The sequence below is a fragment of the Natator depressus genome, chromosome 6, assembly GCF_965152275.1.
Source record: "Natator depressus isolate rNatDep1 chromosome 6, rNatDep2.hap1, whole genome shotgun sequence".
NCBI classification, from domain to species: domain Eukaryota; kingdom Metazoa; phylum Chordata; order Testudines; family Cheloniidae; genus Natator; species Natator depressus.
In genome coordinates this window covers 76,305,080-76,331,524 of record NC_134239.1, presented here as the reverse complement: position 1 = coordinate 76,331,524, position 26,445 = coordinate 76,305,080, and the positions used below count along the sequence as shown (strand labels likewise).

The following is a 26,445-nucleotide window of genomic DNA, read 5'->3' as shown; positions in this document are numbered from 1 at the left end:
AAACAGGAATAGCCACAACGGAGGGAGAGTTATACAAAATGAAATAAAATAAAATACAGAGCAGAGGCTAGCAAGGGCTGGGGAAGGCGGGGGGCCGTGTGAGGAGGGGAAGAGGTACTGGGGGGGGGGGAAGGTCTGCTTCAATCAAGGAAGACGAAACCCTAACAAGGAAACTGGGATGAAAAGGAAGGAAATGAGGGAGAAACTCGAGTTACTCTGAATTAGAAAGCAAAGAGCAGAAATAAATGAATAAACAGAATCAAAAGCAAAGAAAGAAAGAACTAAACACTGGGAAGCAGGGAGGAGAAGGTAGGGTGCATGGGGGGAGGGGGGGAAATAATCTGAAAGTTACCAGAAACATTATTTAGTAGCAATTCCCTTTGTCGTTGTCAGAGCCAGAGACAAAACAAGCAGCAATATATGAGGGTATAGATATATGTATAGATATCCTACGCAGCACCAGCAACGGCAGAGCAGCAGCGGCAGCAAGCCTTCCCCTGTGAAAGCCGTGCTACTGAGCAGCTAGAGTAGCAGGGAAATCGCACTGCTGGGGGAAAAGCTGGAGAGGAAAAAAGCGTGGAACAATTGCAGAGACACACACACACAGAGAGCGAGAGAGAGAGAGAGAGAGAGAGACGCACACACACACACACACACACACACAAAGCTGGTGAATAATTTTTGCTGCTATTTTTTAATACTGGCCGCCATCATCATCAGCAACAGAGGAGAGCAAATCGGACAGGCCCCTCTTAAGAGAGGATTTATATATAGGTAAGTGTTGGAGATTTAAACCTACCCTTTGCGCCATCAGTCTGCGCTCCAATAAACTCCTGGATGTGTCGTATATTTAATATCCCAGTCCAGAAAAGAAAGTGATTTACAGTGAAGAAGATTCCTTTTTTTGGCAACCCACTTATAGACTTCGCCTATTCTCCAGTCTGGGTAAATAATAATAATAACAATAATAATAACAATAATAAAAAATAATCAGCCAAGAACCACGATGGTTGTGTATTTCTTCTTTTTTCTCTCTCTCACTCTCTTTCCTTTTTCTCTTTCTCTCTCTCTTTTTCCTGTTTTCTTTCTCTAAGCAAAAAAAAAAAAAAAAAAAATTGTCAAGCCCCCAAACTGAAGGTTACGATCGGCCCGTCAGCAACCCACATGTAACCAAACTGTCGTGTCTCATGGCTTTTTGCCACTCCAGCTGTCAATCAAAGCCAGGGAATGTCAAGGTAGTGAATGAATGATGGTTGATGATGATGAAGAAGAGAGGAGGAATCTTTTTAACCCCGGTTTCTTCTTCCAGTAACTCCGCGTTTGGGTTTTGCCTTTTAGGATCGCTATTGGGGTTTTTTTTTTTTAAAGTACTAGGAAGGGGGGTGGGGAAAGATGCGAAGAAAAATTGAATAGTTTGCAAAACCTGGACTTCCCCCTTTCTCTCTCTCTCTCTCTCTCTCTCTCTCTTTTTTTCCTGGTAGGTATTTTGTCTCTCTCTCTCTCTCTCTCTGAGATGAGTGAGTGTCAGTAAGTGTTGGCAGGTTGGCTGCTGGCTGGCTTATAGAAGAGGCTCAGTTTTGCAGCGCTGATCGGCGGGAGAATGAAATGACGGAACCCGGAAGTAGTGGTGGCCATAGCCAGTCCTACAACAGAGACACATACAAGGGAGAGGGGAGAGGGAGAGGAGAGCACAGAGAGAGAGAGCGAGCGAGCGAGCGAGCGAATAAAGCCTGTGATATGCAGAGTATGTAATCAGGACTGCTTCAACTCCACATGGGGGGAGCCATACAACAGATCATACCCATAGCAAATCAACCTTCCTTTTCATATAGGAAAGGGAGAGTGTGTGAGAAAGAGGGAGACACAGGAGGAGGAAGAGAGAGAGAGAGAGAGAGAGTGTTTGTGTGAGAGAGGGGAAGAGGGAAAACTGCAGAAAGCAAGAAGAAAAGTACGATAGAAGCCTAGACCTGGTTTGGTTTTCACTAGATTATTTTACCAGCAAAGTATATCCTGCTTTACTGCGTTGTTTAGCATATTGTTAACAAATTTTTAATCTTCAGATACCACTGTAGCCGCGAATGGTATGCACGTCTGTGGGAACAGATAGTTAAAATGTAAAGGGGCATATAAAGTTAATCTTCTATAGGAAACAAGCTTGCTTTAACAAAGTAGTGCGTCTCTGCCAGAATGTTATGTTTAAAGTGTGGTTTCTTTCCTCTGTAAATTCATTACGCTGTTTAAAAAATTAATTTTCCAGGACATGAAGAGAACACCTCATTCAAACTATATTTGGCATTGTTCTTCATTAAGTGATCGCTTCTCTCAACCGCAGTTGTGATGTCTGGGGGGGAGGGAGGGAGGAGGAGGAAGAGGAGGGAAATCCCTTTAGTTTTGTGATGAGGTTTTTGGTCTTTAAAAGGGGCTTTAAAACAAAGTCATGGTTACTCTTTTGTATGATAAGCCCAAAATGTTATGTAGATTTTGTTTGCACGTTTATGTTGAGCCAGTCACTGGGTCTTGTGTGTACAATGTACTTAAGTATGTATGTATGTTGCTGGACCTTGCTCTAGATCTGTGTTGTATTTGGGGAATATATGCTTAAGTATTAACTCGGTAATGCCGTCTAATGGTAGTGCTAATTACAGTAGGGTTGTTTAGCAAATTAAGTGAGATGGTGCACCCTCCTTGAGCACACAATTAACTTACACACACACACACACACACACACACACACGTTAATTTTGGTATGTTTCTCTCGCCCAATCACTTTGCTGGAACTAAAACATGCCTTACCTCAGAGCAGTCAATTACCAAAGCTACCCAAGATCATCAATCATGGGGGATGCTTGAAGTTTAGGGGAGGAGCAATGGTCAAACTATCGATTGCTGCACTTTTGTCCCCCACTCCCCCTTTTTCTCGTTCACGGTCCCCTGCACATAAAATCTAAAACAGACTATCCCGTTAATAGTGGGATTTATCAATGATTATGTATGTACCCAGTTGTGAATGTGGCCTCATACATATATGGCTTTTAAACATACACCGCAAAAATGTATTTGAGTCAGTTAGGGATTGTTTATTATTGATATTTTAAGATTTTTTTTGAAACTAACTAACTAACTAGATGAATAAAAAAACCCAAAGGGTAATTATAGAAATTTGGCTAGATTTTAATGGGCATAGAGAATGAGCTCCAGAGGTCAATAAACCCCTCGAAAATGATGAATGATTGAGTACCTGTGATGATGATAGTGATTACCGGAGCAATTAAACAGTTTGATTAAATGAGCCATCATAACAATGATGTCTGCGGGAAATCAGCCCTCACATATAAAGAAAGATAGGGTGGCGGGCTGACAAACGCCAGTGGGCATTCCTACGAGTCCTGATAGTGGTGAGCCCTGCAGAGCAGCATGTATTTACAAATATGAGAGCAATATGGAGAAAAGTCACTCAGATACTTTTAGCCAGACTGGCACCCTCCTTAAAAATCGTCAGAAGCCGAAGAGCAGACCGGTTATTTTTCCCCTAGAGGATCTCCTCCAAGATTAAAGCTAGCTCTAAGAGCAACCGATATTCTGTGACTGACTTTCACGGGACTATAAAGAAAGGTGAGTAAAAAGCCCTTAGTATGTAGATCTCTTTTAAGCAGTGGTTAAGTCGATTCATTTTGCAAGGAAAAAGCCGGTTTTGTTGTGCAGTATTTTATACTCTGTCGTATAAATCGGTAACGCAATTCAAGATATTCATGGTAATGAATACTTGGCTAATCCTTTGGGTGCACCGAGACCTACAGAGCAGTAGGTTATGCAAATCCTTTCCTAGTTTTACAGCTGTACTTTTCTAACAGATTTTTTTTTTTTTTAGATATCTAGTCATTTGCTTTTTCGCCCCCTAGAAAGATGCCAAATTCCTAAACTTCATCGGAATCATCTGATTATGGTACTTCCAATATATCCAAGCTTTCAGGTTACATTTTAAATATGTGCAGCTTCTCAACTTATTTTCTAATAGTGGCAGAATGAATACAGCTGTATGTCTCATTTCAAATAGCTTCAATATGATGCAAGAAAGGGTCCTTCATTGTAATATAGCTGTATAAAAGTAATCTAGTTCCACTGAAGACTTCGTGTATTTGTTCAGATCCCAGGCTGGGTGTATTGTGATGAAAGTTTATCCGTTTCCTTGTAAAAGGGAAGTTTCTACACCACTTGATTTACAAATAAGAGTGTGCTTCATTAATTATAGCATTATTTTATACTTCATTTTTCCCACATGCATGATTTTCATAATATTCAATGTAGATTTCAATTCTCCAGAGTAAAGAATTGCTAAAGAGCAACATAAATATAGCTACAAAAATAGCAAAAAGATGTTGCAGTACCAAACGCTGCTCTTTTCACAATTTTCATTTCAAACTAAAGCCCCCGAGCTGGCTAGCCATGACCTGTGCGTGCCACCTGGAAGCAAGACCAACTTTTAAAAATGATTTTAAGCTGGTAGAAAGTAAAATTTCATATGATCAGGCAAAGGTTTTTCATGCTCCCCGTTGTGTCATTTTCTATGCTCAGGGCAGAAGAAAGATGGAACCTTTTCCCACTATCCCAGTGGATTAAAGCATACAATATATGGGAACCTAGCTGAAAGCGCTACCGTTTAGCCATTAGAGGATCTAAAGTTAGTGTCCCAAAATGAAGCCTTCAGGATTAGGTAGGAATGTAAGAAGCAGCAGAACTCTTAGCTCTTGTTAGTCGTGGTAGGTTTTTTTTCTTCCTCTTTTTCCCTTGCATGGTGGGATACCCTTTAAAAAACAGTAATTCAGGGAGATTAAATTGGCTGATTTCCAGTTTCGCGTGCACACACAACAAAGGCTGATCCCATGAAAAGTGCGAGAGAGGCGCATGATTTGTTTTTTTGTTTTTGTTTGTGTGTGTGTTTTCAGATTAGTCCAAAATCCAAAGAGAAATTAGGTGTCCGGTATGGAAGTGTATCTCCGTCAACAGCCAGCTCCTTTTGCCGAGGCTGGAAATGGTTTTAACAGGCGGTAAAATTTCATCTTGTGGTGTCAAATTGGGGTCAGTTTGGGGTTAGAGCTCTCAGTGTCCGAGAAGGAGCTGTCCAGCTGCGTGGGGATTCATTAAGGGCAAAAGATCCGTTTCAAGAAAAACAATACAAAGACAATCAGAGGGCTAAAGATCCTCTTCAAATCGCATTTTACAAGTGCACCAGAACAAATATGGACGCTGAAACCTATTCCCTTCAAACTCCCAAATCCGCTTCTTAGCTCTTGGAGGGAGTGAGAGAGAAAATCCGCTAAAATTTAGAGTCTGTTTTTAATCAGCCTTTCCGAAGTGTGGCATTTTAGCCTTTTGCTGGCTTTGAGATCTGCCTCTATTTCTGAGAGCCCCTGCAAAAACGGAGTTGCACAACAGGTAATATTTTAGTTGCAAGAAGTATATTCCATTGTTTATGTTAAACCACTGCTTTTATGCACAGTGCCATATTTTATTGCAAATAGAAAGTTTTGGGAAACAGGCTATGCTTACACGAAATCACTATTTACTGTTCGGAAATCCTCTACTTCCTATAGGCAGTCATTTGATTTAATAGATATTTTGGGTAGTTTACTTTGGGGTCCCTAATAGTTTGAAAATTACATATTGTTAATCTGGTTTATTAAATTCGAGTGGTTTAGATCCTTTTAGCCTTCCTACCTCTGTTAGAATAATTGACGCCTGGCTGAAAGGACAAATTATTTGAACCTTAATCTTGTTTGTAATTTTATTCAATGTTACTTTGATTGTTTGCTGAGTCGAAGTATTTTTTTGGATCATGCAAATTGTATCCAGAAATGTAACCTATCCTCCACATTTGCAGACAAACTATAATGGAAAGGTGAGGGATATTGCCGAATAACATGAATTATTTTGAATATTTTAATTTGTATTTTCCTTGGAATATTGTTGAATGAAATGCATCAGATTATTTAATGACGAAAGAAGTAATTCTGTTTAAATGGTCTGTAGGGTTCTAATACAACCATAACCGTGTATCAAAATCCACAGGAAGTTTTCTTTTCAGTGTACTATCCAGAAGATCAAGTGTAATATGTTACTGTTCCATTCTTATTTTTATTATAAGGAATATTCCATATTTTAATCTCCCACATACAAGAACTTCACTTTGCTGGTTTCTTTACTGTCCCATACGAAGAATAGGTTTCATTATTAGAACTTGATCCGTTTTTACTCATCTAAATCTAATTCTTATTTGGTTCTCCCCTCCCCCCCCCCACTTCTCCCCTAAATTATTCACTAAATATGTGGATTCAGGCAGCTGCATCATTTTCTAGGTCTGGTCTAGAATGGCCCTTTAAAATAAGTACATTTTAGTTTCTTCAGCTCGCGGTGTGCATTTAGTTCTTTTAGTTCATTTACTTCTTCTCTCCCCCGCCCCTTCCAATAATGTGCTTTGCTTCCCCCCTCCCCTTTTCAGCAATCTATTACTTTTCGAAAATCTTTCCACTCCAGAAAGTCAATGGTAGCCCATCACGGTGAACTTTTCTTGACCTCCACTGCAGTATGATTGGGATCTTTGGAAGTTGGATTAGGAGGAGGTTCATTTAGTTACCTGTTAACATCCTCCCCCCGCCCCTTCTTTCTCTTTCTCTTTTAAAAAACAACACGAACCTCGAGAGATCTAGGTTCTCTATTCACTTGCAAGTCCCTATTATTCTCCAATAAACTCCAGAGATTTAAAACGGCACTTGTGGGGTGGCTTTCCCCCCTCCCTTATTTCTCTCTCTTTCTCTCCTGTTTGTTCTGTTAAAGATCCCACAGACGAGAAGAAGCGATTCAATAAACAGCCCTCTAGCGCTATCTGGCGGGACTCCAACACTTTCAGAAAAGTGCTTTTTCCATTCAGCCCCCAAATATTGCGCTTTTTTTTTTTTTTTGGTTTTGCTTTGAACAGTTAAATGAGACCAGAGCGTTGCACAGAAAAGCCTTTCTCACAAGGTGAGGGTAAAAGTGGAGTCCAAATCTGGGAGTCCACTCACCCGGAGAAACATGGGTGGAAATCTTTACGTTAAGGTGTTCTCCCTCCCCTTCTGCGCCCCCCCCCATCTATCCCCTCACTTCCTTTTAGGATAATTGTATCTTCCTTAAATCGGAACCTACTGCAGCGGCTTTTTTTTGTGTGTGTGTGTGAAGAGGGGCATTAAAATAATCCCCAAGTCAACCTGAATAGGCACCCCCTAGAATGTTATGTGAACTGTATTTGAAGTGCTAATGTAAAAGGACAGCGCGTCTTTCACATTTTGTAGGCTGTACGAAATGTACACGTGAAGATCAGACCTATTCGGCATAATCAGACAACCTGGATACTTACATCGAAAGCAGAAAGGGAAAAAATACCTGTCAATATTTCGTAATAACGCAGTGGGGTCGGTGCAGAACTAGCAATTTGCTTTGTATTTATTGGAGGAATCCGTGGACATAAAACAAATCTTTCCAACCTGGCATCGTAACAAAAGGAAAATTAGGGATTTAAAAAAGAAAGATGGATAATAAAACCGGTTTATTATAGCAACCACAGAGCCTACCAGCTACACTTGCAGCTTCCTTCTCTCGCTCAAATTAGTCACTTTTGTTCTCCGGCTGCCTACAAAACTCCAAAAGGGGGTTCGTTTTATACTGGAGTTTGGCTTGGGGTATGCAGAGAACAATGTCCGGACTCCCTTTGAAATGACTGGGACACACACACAGTCGAAGTACCCATTTCCCTCTTTGAAAGATCTACCCAGTCCATTGTCTGAAGCGGGACACAGATCTTAACTTAAAAATAAATAAATAAATGCGTAGAGCTTGGTCTGTTCATGCATAAAAGAAATGGCTGGCAAAACAATATAACGTGTTTCCTGGAAATATAGTTTTGAGGCTGGCATGAACAGCGCTGGCGGTGTTTTACCAAAAGATGGAGAGTTTTATTTCTAAAACAATCGGCTCTCCTCTGTACGCCTTTCTGTTTGATCCCACAAAGAGCATGCAATATACATACATATTTGTGCTTGTGCCCCATACAAGAAATGCAAGGGACGTGTAACAGACCATACGGCCAGTTAGTCCTCATAAAGGTTAGTTTGGCTGTAATTAATTGAAAACAGTTATTAGGTCGTCATTGGCAATAGCGTAAATAATTGCAGCAGATTTTTACTTAAAATTGACCGGTCACAGAGTGATAGATCGATTCGAGGTATAAAAATGATGTATCAAAACATCAATGTCGATTATTTGAAATATTGTAGTCGAATCTTTTTATTGCTTCATCGGTTAAGTGTCTGAAAGTGCTGTGTTCCAACATATATTTATGTTGTCAATACTGTCAAAACTGTCAGTTTTATTACAGTGGATTTGTAATACATTTCGGATTTGCTCATTTACATAAAATACCTCCCCCCACCCCCCCGCGCGCTGAGCCCCTCTCTCCTTTTCCTATTTCTGGAAAATCTATGTCAGTTAAATCAAAGGATTCCGGGCGCTGCTGCAGCAAAAAGTACAGACCCTGCTCCATTAAAATCCCCTTTCTGCCCCGCTTTACAAGTCTTGGGCTATTTCTCACTTGCATAGAGGTGGATTGTCCCTCACCTCCCATTTCCCCTCAATAGAATTTAAACACTTTATCACAATCCCACTTAAATTAAACCCTTTAGGAAACTGGGACGCGCTACACGAACAGACAGAGATGCACCTAAATGAGCCAGATCGCACTTGTGAAGACTGAAAAGCAGAGGCGAAAAAGGAACTGACCATACACGTTTCGATGGTAGTTGCAACAAGGAAGCAAAAGAAGCCATAAATATAGGTGCGCTGTGTATTTCCCCTCTTAGCGGCTTTGGAAGTGAAATGAAAAACGCGAGTTAGGAGCAGTATTGACAGGTTTTTTTTAATTCGCCCCCACTTTAACAAGGGCATCTCAGAACCGGTCATTTGCTTTAAAAGTAAAAGCTTTTTGCTAAGGGGCAGCCAGCTGATTTAGGTACTTCTCTCCAATTTGCACGGAGAGCCTAGTAAAAGGAATAAAAGAAATCTACTTAAATGCTAAACTCTCTCGAGTCTATACATAGTCAAATTAGCCGAGTAACTTTATTCTCTTCCCTGGAGAAACTGCTTGTGAAAGGTGTTGCTGAGATGACTTGAATTTTCACTTGGGGATCTGTGTGTTCAAAAAGCGTATGAAGAGGTGGCCGGATGCATGTGGAATAGGCAAGGTTGCATTGCTAACTGCAGAGCTTCTTTTAATGACCGACCAGCCCTCTTAACACCTTCTATTTACACGCTTGTTTTAGCCGTAAGATTTTCGAAATGTAAACTGTGATTCATGGTCTAAATGTCGCGTGTGTATCTCGGTGTGCGTGTGATCCCTTCTGAAGTAAATGGAGAAGTATACTGCGCAAAGGGGGGAAATCGCCCCTGGGGTGCTTTGTTTACTTTGGCTTGTAAAATCCTGCTAGGGGATGGTTTCCGCAGTGTGTGGCAAGTGTTTCTTCAAGAAATTCATCAGCCCTTCTGCAATTACTCCGAGGTCTGCGGGAAGAGAGCTGCCATCACTTTCTCACGTCCCAAGGTGTTGCACGGGGGGGGGGAGGGAGAAAGCCGAAACATTTAATTATAATTGAACATAACAATGAAAAACCCTCCCAAGATTGTACCTAGAAAAACTTCCAGGGAATGTTTGGGAGTGCTGGGTGTCGTTTTTTCTTTTGGGGAAAGGGGAACGACACCCCAGCTCGTGAAATAATTAGCCGGAACAATAAACATAGTTAGAATAAATATCAGTTAGAATTTCTGCGTTTTTAAAATTACGTTTCATTTTGCGGTAAGCCGTACAATTATGAATGCCTCTCAATTAAACACAATCCACTCGGAAAGCATTTACCAACAATTATTCTTTAATCAGTTGGACTGGTAGCCCCAAATGATGCTGTTAAACATCAAAGGGACGCCTCAGAAGTTACCTTTTAGTCCTAAGTAAGAGGATTAATTTCTATAATTAGAGGGGATAAATATGTGCATAAACGCATCTAATTTTTGGTACACGCTCTCATCCTATCTGGGAGACAAGAGCGTCTCTAACAGGGCAAACGCAAGCAAGCCGGATTCCCCGTGGGCTAAAAGCTGACGTACCCCGGAGAGGTGTGTGTGTGTGTGTGTGTGTGTGTGTGTGTGTGCCCCTTCGCACCTATAAACGTGATGGGAACTGAGACTGGGCTCGATCCTGTGCACGGGCGGCGGACCCTCAGCTCCCACCATTGCCATCAATGGGCGCTGAGGCCGCAGGATCGGGCCCAGTAAATCCAAAGTAATTCAGCACGATTGTAAGATCACGGGATATATTTAAAAAAACAAAACAATCACTGGGGTCTGTCTCATGTTTTGATTCCCAAGGGGACAGTTTACGGCTCCCAACTGAAGCTCAAGACTGAGTTTAATACTACTAATAAAATTAGCATGACCTTGATTACACCCTGTATGAATATCTCATTTACCTAACGACTTTATGTCACGTACGCAGAAGGTCAACTTCCTTTTAACCTTTCCCATTGCTGCAGTAAGCATTCTCTTATAATCAATGGCTGTTTGAATAATCAATTCACATTTTATGATCCCTGACAAACTCAATATATGTGCGCCTCGTTTCAGCACAGCCGCCTGGACTTCCCAGGGCCGTTTACATGTGGGGGAGAACTTGCGCTGGGGTCGCCCTTGCAGCACCGGGGCGGTACTTTCATCCGCCGACGAGCCCGGAGACCGCGGAGAAGTTACTAATCACAGCAGTGTCCCTCCAGCCAGGGAGCGCACTGCCAGCCCGGAGATCGCTGTCTTGACCATGAGCAAACGGCTGGCTTCTCTGCTGGGGTTCACCTCTAAGTTTGGTCCGCTCCCCCTATTGCTGTTTTGCAACCACACTTGGTCGAGAGCTTTTCCTTGTGATCATCAGCGTTATTATTTTTCAGAATAACCGTAAAGTGGAATCCTGCCGCCCCCTGACTCCTGCCAGCCTGGGGACCGGTTGGTGGATAGCCTGGACGTGCTATTTCACACGTTTTTCATACTGTTCAAGCCAAAATGTTGTGCCCTCCCCCTCTTCCTCTATTCCTTCCTAGGAATGTACATAATCAAATCACCTGGGACAGATTTCCCTTCCTCTATGTGCTAGGATAATAAAGGATTACAATGGAGAGTACTCCCACCTCCCGGAAGCTAACGGTAGCCTCTTGCCTGATTGCCCCACCTCCTTAATGATGTCTGAGGGAAGCATGGTGTCTTCTTCAGATACTTTGCGCACATGTAAAACGTTGAATTAAACTTTGCATTAGATTAAATATCCCACTGACATTAACTACGTTCTCATCGCCACCAACTTCTTCTTCAGTTTTATTTGGCTGCCCTAGCTCGGTCCAAACCAACCAGGTATCGAGCAACTTACCTCATAAATTGCAAATGGTAGGGAAAGAAAATGTACCTCAACCACATTCATTATGAATAAAACAACAAAAGCTACGAAGTGGGGGGAGCTGAACTTTGCAAATGTTTTTGTGTAAGTAGCTCACATTTTGAGGTGATCTATTGGTGCGAGTCAGGAAGTGAGAGTTAGTATAACCCTGTTCCCTCTACTGGATAATTAACCCTGATTCATAGCCTTTTCTACCTAGGAAAGTATGTTTCGTTTCCCTCTGCAGAGTCCACGTTACCTACTGGTCATTGGTATGTTGTTATTCCCTGAAAGTAATTGCACGTGATATTCTCCTGGGCAGACTCATTAGCCAAAGGCAGGGTGCCGTTGCCAGTCTTAGAAAGTCTTCCAACAACTCAGTAGAAACGTGCTCCAGAGATTTAGTACAAATGGGAGCATATTCTCAGCGCCGGAAACAACTGTTAGGTGCAGCATCTCCCCCCAAGGGGATGGAGGTCAAAAAGGAAGCATTTTTCGTCCCACTCAATCAGGACATATTTCTGAGTCCCATCCCTCTCTGTGCATGGTTAAAGCTGCAACAGAAGACAATTTAGGCATAATGAAGATATTCAAGTGTTTCTGAACCTTTGTCCAACAGTCTCCAGAAGAAAAAGCCCTATACACCCAGATACAGATGAGACAGTTGAGAAGGCAGCTTCCAAATTCATTAGCCTCCTCCCCTTTACATCCTTTTAAGATTTATTATATGCATCCCGAAAACACTCAACTGCCACCCACCCTTACAGACCTACATGTAACTTCTTTCTTACACGTTTGGTATCACCTATCTGCCTACTTCCATCACTCCTACTAAATAAATTACATCACAGGTGCTTAGAAAAACCCAAGGAAAATAAAATAATTTCACCTCATTTTGTGAAGGGAAAAATCTGCATGATTGTTTTTGTTTGTTTATTTTAATTTTTTTCTGGTGTTCTTCATTTACATTTTTTTTTATTTTTTTGAATCTTGGCAGGTTAAGCGGGATGGTTCAAAATTACACTGCCGTGGAAGGGCTAATGCAGCTACCAAATGCCCCTCACAAGGTGGATGAAGAAGAACTAGAAGAGACAACAAATAGCATGAGATTTGATGAGCCTATCACTACATCCATGAGCAATTTCAGGCTACCTAAGAAAGTCTAGAGAGCTGTATTGATTATGAATTATGCTGGCAATTGTATGTTTTTAAATAAAAAAATAATGATGGTGTCAAAGAACATGGATATAGAATGAAGTGATTTTACTCTTCAAAGCAAACAATGAAGTTTCATGACTAGGCAGCTCATTGTATTCAGAGACTTTAATTACTCAGAGCTCCTTCCCTCACAGCTAGCTGATAAGACTCAAAGGGCAAAACCCATCTCTGGTGTACTCCACTGACTTCAATAGTGTTCCACCAGGGATGGATTGGCCTAAGTGTTTCTGGCAGGATTATGCTAATATAATAATATTTATAATAATCTTCATGCAGAAAGCCAGGAAGCCAGAGATTTGACCTCTGTTAATCATGTAGATCTGCACACTTCAAAAGATCTGAAAATCATCTTGTAGGTCTCATCTGCTAGAGGAGAAGATGCCTTTGAAGGGAATCAACCTTCCAGCTGTGCTTCCCTTCAGGCAATCCCCTCCATATGTTGATAGCCTTCAATATTTTGGGGTCCAAACTTGTAGACAAAACTCCCATTGATTTAAATGGGATTTTTGCCTGACTGAGAAATACAGTACAGGGCTATCTACCTGATTCTGCAAGATGCTGAGCACCCCATGAAAAGTGCTGAGTATGCCTAATTCCCTCTGACTTTAATAGGAATTGTGGACCTTCAGCACACAGTAATCAAGCTCCTGGCACCTCAGAGGATCAGGCCCTTAATTAGTATTTTAGCTATTGTCAGTCATAGTTTTTGTATGACATGTTTTCAACACCATCTCTGATATTATGAAGTGCATGATATATGCTGCAGTTTAAAATATTTTCCACATCTGCAGAAATAAACAGGCTTCTTAAGTGATGAAACAAGATTAATCCACAATATACTAATACATTTCTTATAAAGCAAGTATACACAAATTTATAAACCTCCTAGTATTACGTCATATGCAATTATAACCCATCACTAATAGTTCTATTGATTGTGGCATAAAAAGCTCTAATAGAAGCAGTTCTTTGGAGTAGAGAAATAAAACAATAAAAAAAACATAAGTGTTTGTCCTGTACTCTTACCTTGAGGCCATATTACGATCACAATAAGACATATCCAGGCATGTGTCACACTGGATAATAGTATTTCTTGGGTGTTTGAGGGCACTTGGCTTTACCTTGTACTTCACAACAGCTGAGCCATGTCACTTAGCTGCATGATCCTGGCTCTAGTGGAAAAAATTAGTAAACTAGATATATTTATTGTTATTTGACACTAAATACTGAAATATTTCATTTGCATCATTCACACACATTAAAACACACATTTTTTCCAAAGGTTTTCTCTTGGTGGAAGAGCTGACCAAATTATTAATTTTGAATACACACTAGCTGGTCAAAATAGTGCTATTTTCTGTTCTCAAATGCATGATTATTGATATGTGTTATGTTAGCACCAAAAAACCTCAAAGAAGGATTAGGGCCCCATAATCAATCCTTATTTCTGTGAAAGTATTCATTTCTTGCAAGTTGAATAGTTTAGGCAAACAAATTTCAGTCTTTGGGCCCTTTGCAAAATGTTCATTTAGACTCTTTGCAATTCATTATTCTTGATGTATGACTGGTTACCTTAGTCACATGGTATTAGTTCTGCTCTCCAACTGGTTGGCTAAAGTTTATTAAACAGGAGGTTAACAGCAAAAAGCAATAACAAATATTCACACCTGATTTTGCTTCCATTTAAGTCAATAAAAGGACAAAGAGCACCCATCGCACTCATCTGTGAGACAAACATCTGTTTGTATGAATGTTCACATATAGTGAGTAAAAAGGGATACAAACATGACAAACTAAACTCTCATTTGGAATCTGAACACCAGTTCCAAATATAGTTTTGCAGTATGAAATCAGCTCTATTTTTTGTGAAGACAATATAATTACAATTTTACGGCATTATTATAAAGAACCAAAATTCATGAGGAGAATTGTCCTAATTTTCTTCCCCTACCAAGGTTTAACTCCAAATTATTCTGTGTTACAAATGGGTCTTGTGCTTGGAGCAAGAAGAATATTGTTTGTCCCAGAGGCAGATGCTCCTTGATCTGTTGTTTTCAGATTTCAGCCATTGATAAGGTGTTGGCTGCACCCTATAAATTCAGGATAACAGTTTGATCTGAGAATAAATATCTAAAGGAGATTTTAGTGTTCGAGGGAGCCATTCAATTTCTTACCTACCCCAACATAAATGGAAAAGTAGACATAAAGGGCTTGGTCCTGCATTTTTTGTGCTTTGAAACTTCCTATTGACTTTACTGGGAGCTATGAATGTGTGAATGTTGGGTCCTTATTTTGATGGAAACTACTATATTTCTATATTGTTATTTTTACAGTTGTAAAACTCTGTTTTGTGTCTACTACCACCATACAAAAAGAGGAAGAAATGAAGTATTTATGGTACCCAAGAGTAAAATATTGTATTATCAATAAGTACCAATGGTTCCAAATCATGGCTTTCTAATTCAAATGCAGATCTGAACTGCTGTAAAGTTTGAAGGTGTTAGGATAAAGGGTTTTAATTCAGGCCTTTCTCCCTTACTAAAGTAATAAATAGAAATTGCTGTTGTTACAAAGAAACACGTTTGCAAAAAATACTGATGAGTTTGAATGTGAAGTCAGCAGGGGGAAAAAGACAGGAAAAATAATTGGGTCTGAGTTTCTTCTCTGGTGTAAGCTAGGAGTAACTATACTGAAGTTACTGGAATTTCACTGGTTAAAGCTGCTGTGAGGGGAGAATCAGGCCACTTGTGTTTAAATAGATGGAATTACTTTAAGAGTATTTTTAAGAAAACAATCTGCAAATAAATACAAAACAACAGGGCAAATATAGACATATTACCTTTTTTGCGTGCATGCTTATTTGTAAGTGCAAATTAGATTTGAATATTCATGAGTCACAAATCATTGACAGTTTGAAATAATGCAAAATGAGGTGAAGGCAAGGGACATCAAAGAAATGCATCGCTAAATCAATAGCAATTTGATTGTGCATATATTTGTAAATTGCAGTTACAGTTTTTGACATAGGAGAAAAAATGTGCACGTGGTGAAGAAAGACATATAAAGACTCTTTTTGTCTGTGTTTATATTTTTGCAGTTCAGCATGTACTTGGATAACTGCTGTGTATAAAGTGACCAGACATAACTTTTTTATTTTTTCAAGGCAGTTACAGTTTCTTTTGCCTGTCCCATCTCTTGTACTGTTTTGCTTATTAAGCTAAAAATTCAATTTTCAATATACCTGAACAGCAATGTTGTAAAATAACTCTATTACTTACTGGACATGGCTTCAGAAGAAGGTTCACCTGCGAATCAGAGTACTATCATAAAATCATGTTCAGTGGAGATTATCCACTTGTTTCAGGGAATTTTGTTCTATGAAGTGGGAGTGAGTTGCAAGTCTTAGGGCAAATTGCTGGAGTACAGGGCTTTAAAATAATGACAGGTTGAAAGATGGCCAACCTAACCATTTAAATCAGAGCTTTTTCATTTTGCCCTTCTGTAAGCATCAATAAAGTATTGGATCTCTGTCTCACTTGTGAGCTTTGTGGCTATTTAAAATGGAATAGTTTAAAATGTTGATGAGTATATAGAGCCAAAAGGTAAAACTGCTGAATATAAAGCACTCATTTAAAAATTACTCCAATGTATTTGTTTCTCCTAAATGTTCCTTCTTTGATTACTAAACACAAACTGTAAGATATTAGCCAGCATTCTTTCTTCAGTGTCCTCTGTGGTTTCTCTGTTCTCCAAGATAACTAATGAAGGGATATGTAATGGGTCAAGTGAAGTTATACATACATAGTAGCACTAATGTCAAAACCAAGCAATAACATCAATTTGGCAGTGGTACAGGGGACTTTGGTCCTTTAAGAAAGAGAAGCACATGCCTTCTTGCAGTGCTGTGTTTAAAAGCCTCCACTCACAGGAATGAAGCTTGCAATTAACTCATGTCAAAACACTGCAGAAGGGGAAACCCAGATGTCGAATAACTTTGGAAAAGGATAACCTCACGTCCTCCCCAATCCCCAAGATAAGCTTGTCAGAAAATATGTCTCTCATACTATCAAGAAACCACAAAATACCTGTATATTCCATGTTTAAATTCAAAATCAATTCTGCAAGAAACTCCCTTTATTTGTGAATTCTACAGTGTGAATAAACAATAAATTAAAAAAGATCCTCTTAAAAAATTAGAAGTCCAGTTTGACTTTTCTTCTCATCTTCAGAGTTTCTTGTGAAAGAAACGAATCCCTCCTCAGAGTGAGTGAATGGGGAGAACATTAGCTAGTGGACTGGAAATCAGCAGTTTTAGATTCTACTTCTGGCTTTGCCACTGAATCACTGGCTGACCTAGGGCAAGTCATTTAAGCCATGCCTCAATTTCTCTGTCTGTAAAATGATCCTCATAATAGGTAATTCACAAGGTACTGTGAGTCTTCATTCACTGATGTTTATAAAACAATGTGAGCTCCTCAGCTGAAAGGGGGATCTGTATGAACACAGTGTTGTTATTATTAACATTATAATTCCCTGCATGAAACGTCTCCTCAGCTAGTACCACTCAAATCCTATCTAATTTCTTCAAATTAAATAATCCTGAGGGTTTTTTTGAGGGGAGACTTTGGGGGAGGGGCTGCAGCCTCTTGTCACATTCAGTAAATCATATAATCTTCATGACTCCAAATAAGAGAGTTACTGCCTTTTTAGATTAGGAACTGGTAGCAATCCTGTAAATGCATGCATAAAAGTAAAGGAGATAAATGCTGAGCATTTTCCCATTCTATTTAGATTCTTACATTGCACCCATCACCATGGTATCCAAGTGCTGCTCAGAAGAAATTTGTTCTTCCTTCTGGTGCACTGAACTCATAGTAGCTATTGCATTACCAGTGAAAATAGGTCACTAGTGCTACAGCCTGATCTTTATTTCAGCAGAAGACTGAGAGCCTTGTTCTATTTTCCCATAAAAGTAAGATTATTTGATTAGAAACTTGGACCAGCGTCTCTATGTAGTGAGTGATCAAAGTTTGGACATGTTAGTGAGGTTTTTCTCAGAAGAAACTCCTGGTGGGTGACAATCGGAAAGTAGCTCAGCTAGGGCATATCAAAGCCTCTACAGGGTCAATACATGAATTAATTTCACAGGAAATTCTTTGCTGTCTCCTCTCCAAATCTCCTTCCTTCACCTGCTCCTGCCGGAATTCCTGGTGTATCTCTAACTGCTCTCTACCTAGCCACTCGTGAACTCTTTTGTCATAGAGTCAGAGGATACTGACCACTGCCCTCTGACAGGGATATAACCTTTTGCAGCCCTAACCCTTAACATGTGACTGGAACCAGGAAATAAGGACCAGTCTCAGGTGAGCACTCCTGGCATCACAACTTTGTTATACATTGAACAAAACAGACCCAAGGTCTGATCCAATGATTGGGATCTAGATTCAAACTCAGGATGGCTCTTCATAGGTTGACCCAGACAAATTCCCTGCACTGTGAGGAGAGGTCCTAGGTGGGAGGAAACCACATGCCTAAATTTCCTTTTTCCATTGTCAGATATAAGGGCCAGCAGGAGGGTGCAAGTAGCTCACAGATGAGGACCAAGATCATAGTAACTTGCTATTTAGCTCCCCATGCAGTGCTCTTCCTGCTGTATTTTGTGTGGGTTCTGACTTGCTTCTTCCCAGCTCCTTCACCTTTTCAGGGTGGGTTGTTTCATCCCATTGACAATTTCCTAGATTCCTGGGGGGAGGAATATAGTACAGGGGCTCATGCCCAGGCCCCTGGGGTGTCTGCCTTCTTTGGGGAGGGGATGCTCCTCGCCCAAACTGCCCCAGATTATTTTCTTGTGTGGGCATGGATAGAGGCAGGAATGGCAGAAAAAGGGAAATGACACAGGTGCTCCTTTTTCCTATTCCCAAGTCTATTTAGAGCAGTTGCAGCCCTAGTCAGACAAGAGGCCCTGCCCCATAGTGAGCATATAGGAGAACCTTACTGTGGGGCTTGGCCAGAAAATAGGAAGAAAAAGGGGAGAGTGAGTTAAGGGACCCTAAGTGACAACAAATAACATTATAAGGGTAAGACTGGCCAGTTACTGTCCTGATCATTACATTTATGAAATGGTCAGGGAAAAAAAAATGAGTGTGGACACATTTTGAAGAAAAGGCCTAAACTAAAGGGCAGATTGTGTTGAGCACTTGCCCAGGCAGGAGAGGGCCTTTGCACTGTCTGGACAGGAGCCCAAAAAGCCTGCAGTTCCTGTGATCAGGGAGCAAAAGGACCACATGAGCCTAGAACTCATAATGTAATGCCTTTGCTAAGGAGCCAGGTGTGGGGTCGGGGGGTGGGGAGCCAAACGAGAAGCAAATGCTGCACCTTCTTCTCATCCAGAGATCCTGGAGGCACTGGGCATGCCTGAGGTACTGTGGGCATGATTCCTTTCTCTTTGTCACTGGTGTCAATCAGTAGTGATTCCACTGGAGACAACGGAATTACACACCATTGTAATACCAGTGTAAATGAGTGGAGAATCATGCCTGAAGTCTCTCAGAGTTCCTGTGGGGGCGGGTCACTTCCTGACCACTCCCAACACAGGGCAGTTTGCCTTAGATACACAGTTTACCCCCAAGTCTTCACTTTATAGGGAAAAATGTGCTCTTGGCAGTTTTGCTTTGACCCGGAATATGTATCATCTCACTAAACTTCAACTCTATGTTAAATGCAGCTTGGAATAAAAATAATATATAAACTGGTAATGCAGTGATTAGATCAGATGTGACCCAGGCTTCATATGTGTCAACAACTAAATGCATCTCACTCTGTTTTTTCAAATTACAGGAATTATAGGCATAATCTTTACTGGGTAAATTGGAAACAAAAATGTTTTACCTTTGTTATTTTAGGGCTATCAGTTAAAACAACCCAAATGCCAAACTTAATACACACACAAGGCACCAGAATGTTTCCCAACCCCCATATGGCTTATATTTCAAGGAATACAGTGCATCTCTATCTGCCCTCACTTCTTTCCATGAACTATTATGTACTGCAAGTGACATCTGCTGGAGAAAGCAGAGCTAAATATCTGCAGTACAAGCTCTTTGCTATTAAAACCCTCTGACTACACCTCTAATAAGTACAGCAGAAATTTAATGGAAAAACCTGCTTTTGTGCCCATTGAAATGCAATTACATAAGGACTTCCCGGGAAGTTAAAGCAGAACTGTAAAACTGTTCTTTTTATATTACAGAAGCTTTCTCTGCTTTATAGAGAAGCTTCAGTAATTCCAAAATTATTCTGGGTTTACAATAACAAAGTCTTTTAAAAGGTACTATCCAGTTGAATAAATAGTGTGTATTCATGCTTGCTCCTGTACAATTATTAAGGACGTATTTTAAACATGTGGTCATATGAAAATGTGGTCAAAGGTTCAAGAAACCTGCAAAAGTTCAACAGAAATGTATTTGAAAGACTACACCAGAACAATACTATTTTCAGGATGCCTTACCTGAGCAAGTCTGACTGTAAATGCACTTTAAACACTATTCTGGTTTTGGGGAAGACAGAGACACACCATTGAGAAGTCTAAGTTAAAAATATCTTACTGTCTTAATACAGTTACAATCTGTACTTTTAAAAAATGTGAGAATTTGGTATATAGGATGGGTTTTTTCCTTCTAATAAGAAATTACAAAAAGTCACAGAGTCCCAAAAGCATAAGGCTCAAAGAAGATCCATCCCTGTGCTGGGGGTGGTGCAGCTGTAAGGTAACCCAGGGGTACAATGCCTCTCAGAGCTCCTGCAAGTGTTAGTACTGTCCCCCACACATCCCAGAATTCTAAATGGTTTAAAAACAATTCTGCTACTCTATTTTAAAACAGATGGAAACACTATCTTAGACCAGGCACCAGGCAGCCTGAACTGTTTCACCTGAATCTGTCTTAAGAAAGTCTATACTATGGCTCCAACCAATTTTAAAATTGGATTAGCTGAATCAGCTTTACCACCAGTTAGAATTTGGGGAAAAGGACCCTAGTGTAGACTAGGCCCTAAAGGGTATAGCTTGTGTTCCTCTGTAAGTGTGGAAAAGAGTTTTTAAGACAGCAAAATCAGTTCAGAAAGTAAATCAATAGCCAGCAGCCATTTACTGATTTGTTTATCTAATGTTGATCTTAATTTAGCTGTAATTTCCTCCATCAAATGCATTTCTCTTTTATTTTGTAAGGAAAATTAAATTTGGAAGGTGAGGCTTAAACCAGTGAAGAGGGATATGCTTTAGTGCAGCAATCATAAGAAGATATATTTGTCTGTTTGGAATAAGGGAGGAGGGGAGGGAGGATAACAATAACATATTAAATGAGATTAAGTGGATAATCTGTATCTAATGTGTTGAGGCCTGATTGTCCCCTCTAGCCAAAATCCCATGGGAAGGGGCTAAAGGGAGGATATTTGTGACAGGTTTTCTTCAGAGAAATGTCTCCTGAATTGTTCCCTCAGGGGGTGAGTTTTACCCCTTTCCTTTGCAGAAGAGGCTATTGGGGGTACTCTCCAAATCTCACCGATCTTGGGCCCAGAGTCATCTGCATGAAGCTCTTATGTGTTCACCTTAGCTCTGTGTTCCTGGTATCTCGCATTCCCTGGCAGCACACTGCCATTGGAGACCAGTTGCAAAAGTTCCCTAGCCAGTGGTTGCTCCAGAGGCTCCCACTTTCTTGACGAATCAACATAGGGATAGTGGGGGAAAGAAAATATTATCCTTTACTTGGCCTATCTACTTCTCATCATCCTATCCACTTACCTAACTTCCCCGTGCTAACTTCATCCGTGCTCTTCCAGAGCACCCTTCATGTAGCCCAAGGGAAGGGGAGATGCTGCCACAGAAGGTGCTGATCTCTTCTTTACCTGTGCGAGGGTTACAATACATGTGCAGAGAGTTCTCACTGGACGTGAGTCCTGGGGGGCTGCACATGAGTCCTGAATTATTTATCCATAACTAGAGACAGCAGCTCCAAAAGTAATTTCTGAAAGCTAAGGACTAATAGCACTAGCTAGAGATAGGTGTAGTGTGAGCAGGTAATGTAAAAAACTTCCACACTATGAGCTCAGTCTCACTCTCACTGATCCAGTGGGAGCAGAATCAGACCCCAGGGTTTGGCAAATGCATCTAAGTCCTGTCCTGCAGCGTCCTTTCTATTCTTTTTGTTCCCTATATGGCCAATAGAGCTGAATTGTGCCCAACTGTGTGACAACTTTGTGATATCGACAAATGTCCATCTGAGCATAGGCTGAGATCACCAAAGTAGTTTTCATTGTGATCTAAGCTAAGATACTCAGTTACCACCACCACCACCACCACCATCATCATCTAAGCATGCTTAGATACCAAATGCCCTAGAAATATCTCAGATAGATTTCCTCATAAATTGTTAGAATTTGAAAGGGGGAAGTATATCAGCTACAATTAATAGTAATAAATAATTAATAATAATTTACCTTTATACTGTATAGACATGATCCTGCAAGCACTCTAGATGTAGCACTTCCACTGAAGTCATTCTATGAATAAAATGAGCATCTTTGAAGAGGACTGTTTTAGCTAATCAGCACAGAGAACTTTACACAACAGTAGGGTGAGGGAATATATATGATAAAGATATCAAGAATTTTTAGTGAGATTTTAATAATCAGTGTTTGTGTCAACAGTTTAACATATCTTATTTCCTTTAATAAAGGCCAAATGCAGCAATGATATATGTGATAATGTAAATTACCTAGGCGGGGAATTGATTCTGATCTCACTGTGTTTTTACACTCTGATGGAATTACTCCTGATTTACACTGGTTTAAGGGAAGTCATACTCAGCCTCGTGTAAATTGGTCAGAAAATAGGTGTAAGTGGCCACAAGAGGTACAGTAGTACCATGTCTGCATGGCATTCAGAGGATGTGCAAAATGACTGTCACCAGCTAAGCATGAGAAGGGAGAGTGTATCAAAAAAGGAAGCTGTTAGGGGGCTTATTCCTTCACCCACTTACTTCCCTGGTCCTTCTCGCATGAACAGAGAGCAACAATACCCAAAGTCCAAAGGTGCAAACAATTCGATGTTTATTGGGGTGAACTTCCAGCAAGCATGATTCCAGTTTCCTTCCTTAGTATCCTCCTTCCCAGCTCTGACACCACAGAGCCTTACACCTGTGTCCCTGTTCCCATTCCTGCCCTTAGCCAAACATTATTCCAATTTCCTTACCCCCATTCCCTGGTCCCATTTCCCCCTTTAGCAAAACATGGTTCCAATTTCCTTACCCCCCCCATCTCCCCCACAAACACCCACCCCCTCCCACCCACGCCCCCTCACTTCCTCATTGACTACAGATTATATAGTAAAACTTGAGTTCTGCTTAGCTATACCTTAACCAATCATTTTCCTGAAATTTAACTAACCAATCCTAACATATTGTAACATGATTATGTAACCAATTATATCCCACCACCTTAATTAGTTTACACCCAGCAAAATTAATTATACAGCAGACAGGAACAATCACAGAACCAGACAGAGATTATACAGACAAACAATAGCAAAGTGGGAACTATAATGACAAAACAATACAGAAGTGAGGATTTCACATCCCGGTATTGATAAGTGAGTTCTTGCCAGACAGGATGCTGTTTCCTTTTACATTTTCTTGGCACGTCCCTCTCTCGGGAGGTGATAGGCACTATCAGGACAGGATTGTATTCCTAACAGCCCAATAGCACCTTATTTCAATGTGACTACTTTGGAATGTGAGGATGTGACCGGTCGCTTCCTAGCTTATGGCTGCCTCTGCTGCTTAGCCAAAGGCCTTAGCCTAAGCACAGGGCCTCAGACTGTCACAGTAAGAGAAGGCCCTTACACCAGCAGACAGTGATTTTGATTCTTTCTTTTATACTTCTAGAACTAGCCAAGTGATAAGAATACCCCTAAATTCTTAAAGTACAGGCCTTTACAGACAGGCCTGAATATCTATATCCTAACAGAAGCTAACAGTCAGGTATCATATAAAACAAAATGTGTGTATATGGTGGTCAGGAGAGATGATCCCTGTGGCTAGAAGATAGAATTATGTGTTGTTTCCCCCTCACATGTTTTTTGATAATGGATAGCAGACAAACGTCATCTTTAGGCTCTAAACCAGGTTTACATTTGTAACGGACTTTATGGCATTTAATTCTATGTGTCCTGGGTTCTGATCTGAGGACCAGGTATGTTATTTACTATGGCTTTGCATGAGACGCGTGGGAGGAAGATTACATTCAGAAGCAGCCAACCTGATTTCATGGAGTCTTGGAAATCCTGTCCCCCAGAGACAGTCCACAACCAAGGTGATGTTCTATATTGCTGTTTGCTTTGTGATCTTTACATTAGCGTATGTGTGAGGATATATGTGTCCATCTATCTGCCTAGTGTCTCCATGTCTAAGGTGTCTGCTATGCCTCAAATTACTCTACTTGAGGGGTATGATATCTTTTCTGCCTGGCATGGCCTTCATTTCAGCAAATTCTGAGGTAGTACAATGTGAGTTGTGATATGGTGGGTTAAAAAGATTCCTTTCTGGCCAGATCACAGCCCTTTTGGAGATCTATTGGGGCCAATAATGTGGTATTGAAATTGCAGAAATCCCTTTTTACAGCATGGAAGCATCTCGAGAAGCTACATTTCTACATTGCTATTTAGATAAACCAGCATTTCTGCTGTTTACCTCCAACATGATAGGAGGATTTTGCCCAAGGATTGTATACTAGTTTCCAGTCTGCTTTAACCTCTAAAGGTGTGGTATTTGGGTTCATTTCAGATAAGCATTCAAAAGTTCGTCGGCTTAACTTTCTGAACCTCTTGAGTCTGCAACACTGGACTGGAAATCTAATGAGAACAGGCTTTCTCATTTGTCATCTGGCATTTCCATTTCTAGTCCCAGCCAGAAATACTGTGAACACAGCCTTTCTTGTGGTATTCAGCACTTTTAGAATCTCAGCAGAAATCATACCATCTGGGCAGTGGTGGAAAAGAATTGCTAGCTCAGCCCCAAATGTTTCACAATCTCCCTCAGTGGCCACACATACGTACAGAACAGAATGGGGGAGACAGAATAGGATCCTGTAGGATCTAACATGGGAGAGATCCAATTATACTATTCTCTACATCTTTCTCTACATCTCTATTCTCTACATTTTCTACATTCTCTACATCTTCTCAGCCCCAAATGTTTCACAATCTCCCTCAGTGGCCACACATACATACAGAACAGAATGGGGGAGACAGAATAGGATCCTGTAGGATCCAACATGGGAGAGATCCAATTATACTATTCTCTACATTTTTCAGAGAAACCCAGGCCACCTCTGCCACAGCCCACACATTTCAGAATGAATGCTATCAACAGTGCCTGCTAGCTTTCCAGTGAACAGATGACCTTTGAGAATTGCCAGGAGTAGATATACTTTAACATTACAACAATCTCTCATCATAAGAAAGATAAAAACCTGTAAGAAAAAATGTACAAATAGCATTTCTACATGTCAGTGTTGTTGTGTAAATAACCAAATATAAAAGTTACACATTCTTTTATGTATATCATTTCTTAGACAGTTTTCAAGAAAAAACACAATAAACATTTCTTTGATATATATGTATCTGACAGACTATGAAATCAATTCTACTCCCCCAATCTTTCCTCTGATATTGCTTATTATGCTATTATTTTATTATTAATAAGACAGAATGAAACTTGTTTACAGCCTCAGACATTGGGCTCCATACTGTTTGTACTGCTCACAAATTACATCATGGTTTGGTGAAAGCTTGGTACTTACCATCAGAAAGCTCAGAAATTCCAGATGTAATTTAGAAGCAATTAAAATATACATTTCACATATAATTAATAGTGACCTCACTTACAGAGTTCTAGAATGAGGAAAAGAGAGTCAGTTGAAAGCCAGGATCCTTCAATGAGGGCTGTGATTTTCCATAGGACACCTACCTCATTTGCTGTTGAAGATGGAAGGTGTATAAAAAATGAGACAGGAGATAGCAGGAAGTGAAAGGATACAGTCAGAAACTGTGATGGGGACGATCAGGCCTCGTGGTTGGAGTCAGGACAGTCATGCCTAGTGGTCAGAGTCAGGGGGTTAGAGGCTCAGAGGCAGAATCAGGAGTCCAGAGTGGGGTTGGATCAGGACTAGGAACAGGGCAGGAGCAAGAGCAGGACTAGGAACAAGGCTGGAGCAGGCTAAGGCTTGGGGAGTCTGTTGCATTGTCAGGCAGGACAGAGTTTCAGATCCTGGAGTGACACTGAGCTGCTGTTAGTGCTGTGGGGCTTTTCCTGCCTTGGGGTCACCAGACCCCTTCCCGGCTTGCGGATTGGCTGGAGCCCAGCACAGGAGTGACTCATCACCTTACGGGTACAGGTGTACAGTGACACTGCCACAGACTTCTGATGTGATGCAAGCAAGTCACTTCAACCAAAATTTATTTGCAGGTGGCCACTATCTGTGTTTCTCATTTTTTGGGTGCCCAACCTGAGACATTTGGGCTTGATTTTCAGAAGTGCTGAGTGCTCCTGACTGTAGCTGCAGTTATTGGAAGCTGTGAAACCTGTGGATGTTCACTCTCTTGAAACCAGTGAACGAGAGGAATGACTGTAGGCTGGGGAGTCAGGGGCTCTTGAGTTCTACATCTGGCTCTGCCACTGATT

The 26,445-nt window shown here is 40.7% G+C and overlaps 1 protein-coding gene across 6 annotated transcripts in view; it reads right to left on the bottom strand.

Moving 5' to 3' along the window:
* Positions 1-1,688, bottom strand: part of MEIS2 (Meis homeobox 2) — a 190,288-nt gene extending 188,600 nt beyond the window's left edge. Inside the window, exons 1-2 of one of the 6 annotated variants that reach the window (XM_074955757.1) lie at positions 1,424-1,688; positions 800-1,089 (exon numbers count right to left, since the gene is read on the bottom strand). In XM_074955757.1, coding sequence (XP_074811858.1) covers positions 800-811 — 12 coding nt within the window. In that variant the 5' untranslated portion in view covers positions 812-1,089; positions 1,424-1,688. Of the gene's footprint in view, positions 1-352; positions 571-799 lie in introns of those variants that run through there. The other 5 variants (XM_074955756.1, XM_074955761.1, XM_074955759.1 and 2 more) reach the window with 5 other exon arrangements.
* Positions 1,689-26,445: the final 24,757 nt, after the last annotated feature.